General features: G+C 45.9%; 1 protein-coding gene across 8 annotated transcripts in view; it reads left to right on the plus strand.

Moving 5' to 3' along the window:
* The window catches only part of DCLRE1C (DNA cross-link repair 1C), a 58,383-nt gene that overhangs the window by 14,942 nt on the left and 30,901 nt on the right, over nucleotides 1-12,540 (plus strand). For 7 of the 8 annotated variants that reach the window (XM_055296519.2, XM_055296518.2, XM_055296524.2 and 4 more), the window contains 6 exons: nucleotides 517-576; nucleotides 3,812-3,867; nucleotides 4,899-5,000; nucleotides 5,756-5,828; nucleotides 6,011-6,151; nucleotides 7,555-7,656. In XM_055296519.2, coding sequence (XP_055152494.2) covers nucleotides 517-576; nucleotides 3,812-3,867; nucleotides 4,899-5,000; nucleotides 5,756-5,828; nucleotides 6,011-6,151; nucleotides 7,555-7,656 — 534 coding nt within the window. The remainder of the gene's footprint in view (nucleotides 1-516; nucleotides 577-3,811; nucleotides 3,868-4,898; nucleotides 5,001-5,755; nucleotides 5,829-6,010; nucleotides 6,152-7,554; nucleotides 7,657-12,540) is intronic. The other variant, XM_063610076.1, reaches the window with a different exon arrangement.

Here is a 12,540-nt window from a genome sequence, read left to right on the forward strand (position 1 = left end):
GTGAACCCAGGAGGCGGTGGTTGCAGTGAGCCGATACCACACCACTGCGCTCCAGCCTGGGTGACAGAGTGAGAATCCGTCTGAGAAAAAAAAAAAAAAAAAAAGAACCAGTGTATGAAGCATCCATGTCACGGACCCATCCAGACTGTGTTCTGAGGCACAAAACTTAGGACACATGACTACGTTTTTACAAAGACTCAAAATTCAGAGAGAGAGAGAGGAATGGGAGTGGTAGGGATGGGGAGATGAAGGAGGAAAAATGAATTTATGGAAACAGAATTGTGAGAGGATTATATGCATTTACAAGGCATTTACTCCATATTGCCAAATCTGCCTCAAGACAGGTATTATTTTTGTTTTACAATTTTTTCTGTTAAAATATTTATTACAATGTAATCGGAATTGTTTATAGAGAGTCTGAAACTTCTCTTTGCCCCGTTCTGTGTTTCAGAGGGCAAAGGCATGTAAAGCCATGAAAAACTGGTATATACATGGTCTCTTATTTTATTTTTATAGATACCTATTGAAATCGAGACTCCTACCCAGATATCTTTAGTGGATGAAGCATCAGGAGAGGTAACTAAATATTAAATATTGATTTTTTTTAAATATAGTGCTAAAATGATTGTTTATCTTTCTCTTTGATTTTGTAGTCAGATGCTCTACTCCTCAGCTATACCCTCAATCTTTCTCTTTGATTTTGAATGCTCATTTAACCATAAATAAAAATCTAGTAGTTGAGTGGGGCTTTAGGGGCAAAAAAAATCCCTTTGTGATTGTGTGAGTCCATTTGGGCTGGACTCACAAAACTACCATAGAGTGAGTGGCTTATACAATAGACACTTGTCACTTAGGGTTCTAGAGACTGGAAATCCAAGATCTAGTTACCAGCAGAGTTCAGTCTGGCGAGGGCCCACTTCCTGGTTCTTTTTTTTTTTGAGACGGAGTCTCACTCTGTCACCCAGGCTGGAATGCAGTGATGTGATCTTGGTTCACTGCAATCTCCATCTCCTGGGTTCAAGTGATTCTCCTGCCTCAGCCTCTCTAGTAGCTGGGATTACAGGCGCCTGCCACCACGACCAGAGCCCAGCTAATTATTGTATTTTTAGTAGAGAGGGGGTTTCACCATGTTGTTCAGACTCGTCTTGAACTCCTGACCTCAAGTGATCCTCCTGCCTTGGCCTCCCAAAGTGGTGGGGTGACAGGCGTGAGTCACTGTGCCTGGCCACTTCCTGGGTCTTAGATGCTGTCTTTTCCCTGTGTCTTCTCATAGTAAAGGGGCAAACAGGCTCCCCTGGGCATCTTTTATAAAGGCACTGATGTCACTCACAAGGCTTCTAGGCCCAACAACTAATCACCTCCCAAAGGCCTCCTAATAAAACCACTTTGGGGGTTAGGATTTCAACATAGGAATTTTGGGAAGGGACATGAACATTCAGTCCTTAATAGTGATGTATTTATTTCCCATGTTGTAAAGGATTGGGCATGGCTTATTTTTTCACATTTGTTCCTTATTACATGCTAATGATGGGAACCCTGGTGTTGATATTACTACATGATGTTATTGTCACATTTACTGAGTTCTATAATGTTCGGAATTTAAAATGGTGATTAATATTTTTGCAGGTAATTCATGGATATTGTACTTTTATTCTGAATCCTTATTCAGAAAAGGGGCACTGCCAAGTGGAAAAAGTTTATTTTTCATCATTAAACTTTGAAGCAGTACTTTTGTGAATGTGTGGTTTTAGTAAGTAGGACTATAGACATACTCCCCCCCTCCCTTTTTTTTTTTTAACCTTACAGCTGGTGGGTATTTTCCTATTTTGGTTAATATTGGTTTTGTAGCTTGATTACAGCACACTGCTTTGCCATGTTTAACTTTGAGGGTGTGTTGTGTTGTTTGAATGTGATCTGAACAGAAACTGACATTTTCAGATGTTTCTTCTTTGGAGATCAGATAGTTGAAGGTGAGGTATTCTTCCCATCGAATTATCCTGAGGGAGGACTACAGAGCCAGTTTAGTGAGGATTAAAAAGAAAAAAAAAAAAGTAAAGGACAGGTGAACCTTTGTAAATCCCATCCTGGACTCTGCAAACTGCTTTTCCGGGGAATACTGTGATTGGTTTGTGGCCTTGTCACAATCAGGGATATTGGTGAAAGGCATTCCCTAAGCTGAGGGCCGACAGCAGGCCGACTTTGGAGCGGTCTTGCCTCCACTCTGATTTTTTATGTTTCTTCATGTGTGCCATGACTTCTGTGCATTGTTTATCCAGCTCCAACCAGGGGCAGACCCATTTGAAAGGGTCCTCCAGAATGAATGGAGACTTCCGTGAGGAGTCACTGTCGCTGAGCATTGACCTGGTGTGTGCAGAGCTCTCCCCACTTACTGATGGCTGGAGAGGCAGTGGTGCCCGCAGGTCCTGCCCTTGCCAAACACTATGATGTGCATGATGTGCAGTGTGAATCGGGACCAGGCCTCGTCCAGGCTTTAACCTTTTTTTTTTTTTTTTTTTTGAGACTGAGCCTCACTCTGTCACCCAGGCTGGAGTGCAGTAGGGCGATCTTGGCTCACTGCAACCTCCACCTCCTGGGTTCAAGCGATTCTATTGCCTCAGCCTCCTGAGTAGCTGGGATTACACGTGCCCACCATCATGCCCAGCTAATTTTTGTATTTTTAGTAGGGACAGAGTTTCACCATGTTGGCCAGACTGGTCTGAAACTCCTGACCTCAAGGGATTTGCTCACCTCAGCCTCCCAAAGTGCTGGAATTACAGGTGTGAGCTACCGCACGTGGCTGAGTCTTTAAAAATTGTTAAATAGTGGGCGGGCTTGGTGGCTCTCACCTGTAATCCCAGCACTTTGGGAGGCCAAGGCGGACGTATCACTTGAGGTCAAGAGTTCAAGACTAGCCTGGCGAACATGGTGAAACCCCGTCTCTACTAAAAATACAAAAAAATTAGCCAGGCTTGATGGCAGGCACCTGTAATCCCAGCTACTGAGGAGGCTGAGGTAGGAGAATTGCTTGAACCCAGGAGGCGGAGGTTGCAGTGAGCCAAGATCATGCCACTGCACTCCAGCCTGGGCGACAGAGTGAGACTCCGTCTCAAAAAAAAAAAAAAATTTTAAATAGCTTTATTGTGATAGAAGGCAAAGTCACAGACTTGTGTATCCATCACCACAATGAATTTCAGAATATTTTCAGCACCCCAAGGGAGAAAGCCTGTACCGATTGCAATCCCTCCCTATTCTCTCCTTCCCCAGCCCCCTGGCAACCACTACTGTATTGGACTGTCTGTCTCCATGGGTTCACCTATTCTGGATATTTCATATGAGTGGAATCATACAACATGTGTTCATTTCATATCTGGCTTCTTTCACTGAGGATGTTTTCAAGGGTTATCTATGTTGTAGTATGTGTCAGTTCTTTTTATGGCCAAATAATATTTCATTGTATGGTTAGACCACATTTTCCTGATTCATCAGTTGATAGACATTTGAACTGGTTCCACCTTTTGGCTAGTATGAAGAATGCTGCTGTGAACAGTCAGGCGCATATTTTTGTGTGGCCATCGGTTTTCACTTATCTTGGTTCTATAACTAGTGGTGAAATTGCTCAGTCCCATGGGAACTCTGTTTGTTGAGTGGACAAGGATTCCACTTGTTTCTAGGATTTGGAGAGTGAGGAAATTGGGAGAAAAGGCACATTGTTAAAAGGTACATAAATGTGTCCTATGAAGGAGGGCTTTGTTGAGCTAGGTCCTAATGATAACTGCTTTCCATTACCATTTTTTCTTTATTTTCTTTTTAGAAGGAAGAGATTGTTGTGACTCTCTTACCAGCTGGTCACTGCCCGGGATCAGTTATGTAAGGGGGTCATTTATTTTGTCATTTTCTTATATGTAAATACATATTGTATTTGTAGAAATAAATTTTTAGGGTCTACAATTAATAGGGGCTGGGTGCAGTGGCACATGTCTGTAATCCCAGTGCTTTGGGAGGCTAAGGTGAGAGGATTGCTTGAGCTTGGGAGTTGGAGGCTGCAGTGAGTTTTTTTTTTTTTTTGCTTTTTTTTTTTTTTTTTTTAAAAAAGAAAGAAAGAATACATAGAGGGAGATTTGATTATTTTTCTAGTCATTTAAAACACATTTGTTCCCAAATTGACCTATAGGGGGACCGAGGTGAAGATCAGATTTGAAACATTTCTTATAAAATGGAAGTCTTCATGGCCAGGTGTGGTGGCTCACACCTGTAATCCCAGCACTTTGGGAGGCCCAGGCAGGTGCATCAGTTGAGGCCAGGAGTTGAAGACCAGCCTGGCCAATATGGTGAAACCTGTCTTTACAAAAAGTATAAACATTAGCCGGGTGTGGTGGCACACCCCTTGTAGTCCCAGCTACTGGGGAGGCTGAGGCAGAGAATTGCTTGATACCAGGAGGCGGAGGTTGCAGTGAGCCAAGATTGTGCCACTGCATTCCAGCTTGGGGGACAGAGCAAGACTTTTGTCTCAAAATACAAATAAATAAATAAATAAATAAATAAATAAATAAATAAATAAATGGAAGTCTTCAGCAGCTGTTTCCCCAGTGACTTTGTATTTTATCATCATGCGTATTTCTCTATGGGCAAGAATGATCTCAACATATAAGTGAAAGTGCTAACATATCACAGGGAACATCTATTACAAACTTGGTAGCATCTCCATTCTGTTATCTTCTACCCGAGGGAAGAGGTAACAGCTAAGTGCCTGGTGTGGTTCTAAGTACTGTGGGATTCCATTACCATTGTATTATAATGGATGTGTTTGCAGGAAGCATTTACTAGGCATCTCACATGTATTTGCTTTATTGGGATTTTATATGAGACTCAGAAGTCACTGGGATATATTTCTTTTTCAGGTTTTTATTTCAGGGCAATAATGGAACTGTCCTGTACACAGGAGACTTCAGATTGGCACAAGGAGAAGCTGCTAGAATGGAGCTTCTGCATTCCGGGGGCAGGTACTGGGCCTCGTGTAGGTTTTTTTTTTTGTGTGTGTGTGTGTGTGTGTGTGTGAAACGGAGTCTTGCTCTGTCGCCCAGGCTGGAGGGCAGTGATGCATTCTCGGCTCACTGCAACCTCTGCCTCCAGAGTTCAGGTGTTTCTCCTGCCCCATCCTCCCAAGTAGCTGGGATAACAGGTGTGTGCCACCACGCCCGGCTAATTTTGTGTTTTTAGTAGAGACAGGGTTTTGCCATGTTGGCCAGGCTGGTCTTGAACTCCTGACTTCAGATGATCTGCCTGCCTTGGCCTCCCAAATTGCTGTGATTACAGACATGAGCCACTGTGCCTGGCCCCTTGTACAGTTCTTGTGTGTATGACTGAATAAAGTTTTATTGTTCTGGCCAGGTGTAATCCCAGCACTTCGGGAGTTCTGGCCTGTAATCCCAGCTCTTTGGGAGGCCAAGGTGGGTGGATCACTTGAGGCCAGGAGTTCGGGACCAGCCTGGTCAACATGGTGAAACCCCGTCTCTACTAAAAAGTACAAAAATTAGCCAGGTGGGGTGGCGCACACCTGTGATCCCAGATACTTGGGAGGCTGAGGCAGGAGAATTGCTTGAACCCAGAAGGTGGAGGAGGTGGCAGTGAGCAGACATGGTGCCATTGCACTTCAGCCTGGGCAACAGAGCGAAACTCCATCTTAAAACACAAAAACAGTTACACATAATTTATATCACATTGGATGGCTAACATCAATTTTTTTTCTTCTTTTCAGAGTCAAAGACATCCAGAGTGTATATTTAGATACTACGTTCTGCGATCCAAGATTTTACCAAATTCCAAGTCGGGTAAGTCTGCCTGGAGGAACAGGGTTATCATCTGGGTGTGCCGGTGTTTTTAGTAGGAAGTTTGTAGGGTGACAGGTCATAATCTAACCGTCCCCGTAGGTGTGAGTACCCGGGAATGTTGGGAAGGAAAAGGCTATGTGTGGCTGTCTACTTGTTAAACGTCTCTTTAAAATCCTGTCTAGGAGGAGTGTTTAAGTGGAATCTTAGAGCTGGTTCGAAGCTGGATCACTCGGAGCCCGTACCATGTTGTGTGGCTGAACTGCAAAGCAGCTTATGGCTATGAATATTTGTTCACCAACCTTAGTGAAGAATTAGGAGTCCAGGTATGGTGACTGTTCATTCTTTTTTTCTTTTTTTTTTTTGAGAGGGAGTCTTGCTATGTTGCCCAGGCTGTAGTGCAGTGATGTGACCTCGGCTCACTGCAACCTCCACCTCCCGGGTTCAAGCATTTCTCCTGGCTCAGCCTCCTGGGTAGCTGGGATTACAGGCGTGAGCCACCATGCCTGGCTAATTTTTGTGTTTTTAGTGGAGACTAGGTTTCGCCATGTTGGCCAGGCTGGTCTTGAACTCCTGACCTCAAGTGATCTGCCTGCCTCAGCCTCCCAAAGTGCTGGGATTATAGGCGTGAGCCAGCGCTCCCAGCCTGTTCATTCTTTTCTCTTGCTCCCTTCCATCCTCCCAGCTCACCTTTCCTCCCCCTTCTCGCCCCCCACTGTTTGTCATCTGCAAACAGTGACAGATGGAAGCACCCTATCAAGACATGTCTGCAGCAGTGGTTGGCAGGCCCTCTGAAGTAATATATCATCTTAGTTTAGTCACATCCTCATGGGAGAAAATTGACAGAAGCCCAAATGGCTTAAAAGAGCCTTCAGTGAAATGCCCCATAGACAAAGTATTTTTCCCAAACTTTGGGTCATGAAATAAATTTAGGGATTGTGACCCGCATTGAAAATAAATTTGAACGAGGAGATATGGGAGTGGATTGTTTGCAGTACATGCTCCTCTGTTGCACGTCATGTATATGCCTTTAAGATGATTCTTGATTTTTTTTTTTTTTTTTTGAGACCGTCTTGCTCTATTGCCCAGGCTGGAGTGCAGTGGCACGGTCTCAGTTCACTGCAACCTCCACCTCCTGGGTTCAAGTGATTCTCTTGCCTCAGCCTCCCGAGTAGCTTGGATTACAGGCCTGAGCCACCACACCTGGCTAATTTTTGTATTTTTAGTAGAGATGGGGCTTCAGCATGTTGGTCAGGCTGGTCTCGAACTCCTGACCTCAAGTGATCCACCGGCCTCCGCCTCCCAAAGTGGTGGGAATATAGGCATGAGCCACGGCACCTGGCCGAGGGTAGATGATTCTTGATTGTTTTTGTCTGTGTGGATTACTGCTCTATTCCCAGCATTTAGAATAAAGCTCGACACACAGTAGGTGTACAAGGAATATTAATTGAATTTCTCTTGAAGGACTGAAGGACAATATTAACATCATTAAATGACATCCCTGAGCCAAGTCTCTGTGATTTTTCATTGCCGTCAGCGATGGCAGTGATCCTGGCCTGTTGACATCCTGGCAGAATACCAGAGTGCACTGAAATAGCCAAAAACTGCTTTTCAAGAAAGAAGAGAGGGTTAATTCACTAACTGGGTGTTTTGCCCTGAATAATTAACCTTGAACAATTTATAGGAAATACATTTCAAATAATTTGCATGTACGTATTATTTGCCTTAGGTTCATGTGAATAAGCTAGACATGTTTAGGAACATGCCTGACATCCTTCATCATCTCACGACAGACCGCAACACTCAGATCCATGCATGCCGGCATCCCAAGGTACGTGTGTAAGTGATTCCTCTCGTATTGTTTGTGTAATCTATGAAAAAGAAGAAAGGTCAGGACTTCCATTTATAGGCTCTTCGTTTTACAAATATAAAACCTGAGGCTGCAATCCTAACTTGTTAGCTCAAGGTCATGGAACTGTACATTGCCATATTCCATGACCACACTTTTCATCATTAGTTAAATAGACACAGATCTGTATAGTTTTTTTTTTTTTTTTTTTTTTTTTTGAGATGGAGTCTCCCTCTGTCACACAGGCTGGAGTGCAGTGGCGTGATCTAGGCTCACTGCAAGCTCCGCCTCCTGGGTTCACGCTCTTCTCTTGCCTCAACCTCCTGAGTAGCTGGGACTACAGGTGCCCGCCACCACGCCCAGCTAATTTTTTATTTTTAGTGGAGACGAGGTTTCACCGTGTTTGCCAGGATGGTCTCGATCTGCTGACCTTGTGATCCGCCTGCCTCGGCCTCCCAAAGTGCTGGGATTACAGTCATGAGCCACCGCACCCGGCCAGATCTTTGTAGTTTTCTAATGAAATCTATTCATACACTGATAATTCAAATTTGTTTGTAATGAAATCAGTAATATGTTATAGCTTATAACTTAAACATTTGTGCTATTTATGTATGTATTTATATATTTTGAGACATTCTCATTCTGTTGGCCAGACTGGAGTGCAGTGGCCCACTCTTGGCTCACTGCAGTCTCCACCTCCTAGGTTCAAGTGATTCTCCTGCCTCAGCCTCCTATGTAGCTGGGACCACCGACATGCACCATGACTTCTGGCTAATTTTTGTAATTTTATTGATTTATTTATTATTTATTTATTTTTGAGATGAGCCTTGCTCTGTTGCCCAGGTTGGAGTGCAGTAGCGCCATCTCTTCTCACTGCAACCTCCGCCTCCTGGGTTGAAGCGATTCTCCTGCCTCAGCCTCCTCTGTAGCTGGGATTACAGGCATGCACCACCACGCCTGGGCTGGAGTGCAATGGCGTCTTCTCGGCTCACTGCAACCTCCGCCTCCCAGATTCAAGTGATTCTCTTGCCTCTGCCTCCCGAGTAGCTGAGATTACAGGCTCCTGCCACCACACCCAGCTAATTTTTGTATTTTTAGTAGAGACAGGGTTTCACCATATTGGCCCGGCTGGTCTCGAAGTCCTAACCTCGTGACCACCCACCTTGGCCTCCCAAAGTGCTGGGATTACAGGCATGAGCCACCACGCCCGGCCTCATTCGTTTTCTAATGCCAACACAGAACCTCCTTCTCTTGTCAAACGCTGAGTACAAGACTTTCATTTTGAATTTGATTTAAAAAATGTTGTTTTGATTAAAATTATTAAGGCTAATTAGTGATCTTTAAATGTAGTGGTTTGAGTGATCATTATTTTTCTCTAAATTTTAAAATACCTTAGCATTAAATCCTGTGTAATTCTTAAAGTAAACATTGCATTTATTCATTTAGATCACTATTGTGGTAGTAATAATGGTTCCATTAGCCAAAAGCCTAGTTGCTTAGCCCTTACGATAAAGCATAATTTCAAAGAGAGAATTCTGATCCACAGCATGGAATGTCTTCCTTTAGGCCACTGTGAGAGCTGCAGTGTAAATTATTTTTGCTGATTGGTGAGCTGCATACTCTATGTTGCATTCAGGGATTAATTTCTTCACTTTGTGTGCGTATATGCTCATATAAATACACATATATTCACATATACACACACGTTCAGTGGATTCTTGGATGGATAAAAATGTATACATAAAACATAAACCGGCTGGGTGCGGTGGCTCATGCCTATAATCCTAGTGCTTTAAGAGGCCGAGGCGTGTGGATCACTTGAGGTCAGGAGTTTGAAACCAGCCTGCCCAGCGTCTCTAGTAAAAATAAAAAAATTAGCCGGGCATGGTGGTGTGTGCCTGTAGCCCTAGCTACTAGGGAGGCTGAGGCACGAGAATCGCTTGAACTTGGGAGGCGGAGGTTGCAGTGAGCCAAGATGGCACCACTGCACTCCAGTCTGGGTGACAGAGCAAGGCTTTGCCTCAAAAAAACAAACAAACAAAACCCATAAACTTGTGGTGCACATCTGTAATCCCAGCACTTTGGGAGGCCAAGGCAGGTGGATCGCTTGAGTCTAGGAGTTCGAGACCAGCCTGGCAACGTGGCGAAACCCTGTCTCTACAAAAAATCCAAAAAAAAGAAAAAATGCTGAGTGTGGTGGTGCATGCCTGGAGTCCCAGATACTTAGGAAGCTGAGGGGGGAGAATTGCTTGAGTTTGGGAGGTGGAGGTTGCAGTAAGCCAAGATTGTACCAGTGCACTTCAACTTGGGTGACAGAGTGAAACCCCATCTCAAGTAAATAAATAAAACATAAACCTTTTTGTCCCTTTTTCTGTTGGACTCAGTATTGGGCCCCTTGCCCCAAAAATCTTTTAATTGGTGAATTTCTTTTTGCTGTGAATTTTCTCCCATCCCACAAAGTAGCTTAAGTAGTAATTCCTTTGCTGTCAGGGCTACTTTCCTTGAGATGCTATTTCTGGCTGCTTAAAAGATTTTTTTTTTTTTTTTTTTTTTTTGCGCACAAAACAAACATTTTCTAAAAGTACATACAAACAAAAAGATGCATATCAAACATATTAGGAAGGTTGCACATGGGAAGACGAGGAATAGAAATGGGGGGTGGGAATTAAAGAAAATAAATGAGAGAGGGACTTTGTATGGATCAATGATAATAACTCAATCCTCTATTTGACAAAGAAGAAGGAGAAAGAAAAGGAAGAAAAAGAAAGTGGGATAAAGGATCAGAAAGGGAGGAAAATAGAAAAAATTAGAGTATGACTCCAGGGTAGACCTGTTTTATTGTCGCTTGGTTAGTTGGTTGGTTTGTCAGTTGTATTTTTCATATGTTTCACCATGTTGGCCAGGGCTGGTCTCGAACTCCTAGCCTCAAGTGATCAACCTGCCTCGGCCTCCCAGAGTACTGGGACTACAGGCGTGAGCCACCACGTCCAGCCCCCACATTGCTTCTGGCCTCTGTGGTAGACTTCCCAGACGGGGCGGCGGGGCAGAGGCGCTCCTCACTTCCCAGAAGGGGCGGCCGGGCAGAGGCGCTCCTCACTTCCCAGATGGGGCGGCCGCGCAGAGGCGCTCCTCACATCCCAGAAGGGGCGGCCGGGCAGAGGCGCTCCTCACTTCCCAGACGGGGCGGCCGGGCAGAGGCGCTCCTCACTTCCCAGAAGGGGCGGCCGGGCAGAGGCGCTCCTCACATCCCAGACGGGGCGGCCGGACAGAGGCCCTCCTCACTTCCCAGACGGGGCGGCCGGGCAGAGGCGCTCCTCACTTCCCAGACGGGGCGGCCGGGCAGAGGCGCTCCTCACATCCCAGACGGGGCGGCCGGGCAGAGGCGCTCCTCACTTCTTCCCAGAAGGGGCGGCCGGGCAGAGGCGCTCCTCACTTTCCAGACGGGGCGGCCGGGCAGAGGCGCTCCTCACTTCCCAGATGGGGTGGCAGCTGGGGAGAGTCGCTCCTCACATCCCAGACGATGGGCGGCCAGGCAGAGCCGAGACGTTTCTCACTTCCTAGACGGGGTGGCGGCGGGGCAGAGGCACTCCTCACCTCCCAGACGGGGCGGCCGGGCAGAGGAGCTCCTCACATCCCAGACGATGGGCGGCCAGGCAGAGACGCTCCCCACCTCCCAGACGGGGCGGCGGCCGGGCAGAGGCTGCCATCCCAGCACCCTGGAAGGCCAAGGCAGGCGGCTGGGAGGCGGAGGCTGCAGCGAGCCAAGACCACGCCACCGCACTCCAGCCCGGGCAACACCGAGTACCGAGTGAGCGAGACTCCGTCTGCAGTCCCAGCACCTTGTGAGGCCGAGGCGGGCAGAGCACTCGAGGTCAGGAGCTGGAGACCAGCCTGGCCGATATGGCGAAACCGCACCTCCAGCCAAAGGAGAAAAACCAGGGAGGGGTGGTGGCGCGCGCCGGCAATGCCAGGCAGTCCGCAGGCCAGGGCAGGAGAATCACGGGAGCTGGACGCAGGGAGTCTGCAGCGAGCCGAGTGTACTCCAGCCTGGGCCACAGAGGGAAGAAAAGAAAGAGGAAGGGAGGAAGGGAGGAAGGGAGGGAGGGAGGGAGGGAGGGAGGGAGGGAGGGAGATTTTTTAGATCATGTACCCCTTTAGAATACTAACAGGTAGGTCCACAGCTCATAGAGTCCACTCTTAACTCTAATCTGCAGCTTCCTAAGAAACACCACCAAAGGCACCCCAAAGAAATTTGAGTGGGATGGAATGTTAATGGTTTGGAAGTTTCTGGATTTAAAAATAATGCCTTTGGAAAAGTCGTCCCATTATTTTTCAACCTTTTGAAAACACTTGTATTTGTTAGTTTTTTTCTCTCCAAATTTATTTTGAAAACTTTTTAATTTGAATTAATGAATTTATTTTATACAGTCTTGCTCTGTCACCCAGGCTGGAGTGCAGTTGTGCAATCATTGCTCACTGTAGCCTCGACCCCCCAGGCTCAAGTGATCTTCCTGCCTCAGCCTCCTGAATAGCTGGGACTGCAGGTGTGTACCACCCACCTGGCTAATTTTTAAAGTTTTTTGTAGAGATGGAATCCCACTATATTGTCCAGGCTGAAATTTTTTTTTTTTTATTTAAAAAAAAAAAAGGTTTTTTTGAGATGGAGTTTCGCTCTGTTGTCCAGGCTGGAGTGCAGTGGTGCAATCTGGACTCACTGCAACCTCCACCTCCCAGGTTCAAGCGATTCTCCCACCTCAGCTTCCCAAGTAGTTGGAATTACAGGTATGCGCCACCATGCCTGGCTAGTTTTGTATTTTTAGTAGAGACAGGGTTTCACCATGTTGGTCAAACTGGTCTTGGACTGCT

Source organism: Symphalangus syndactylus, chromosome 10 (assembly GCF_028878055.3).
Source record: "Symphalangus syndactylus isolate Jambi chromosome 10, NHGRI_mSymSyn1-v2.1_pri, whole genome shotgun sequence".
Lineage (NCBI taxonomy): Eukaryota > Metazoa > Chordata > Mammalia > Primates > Hylobatidae > Symphalangus > Symphalangus syndactylus.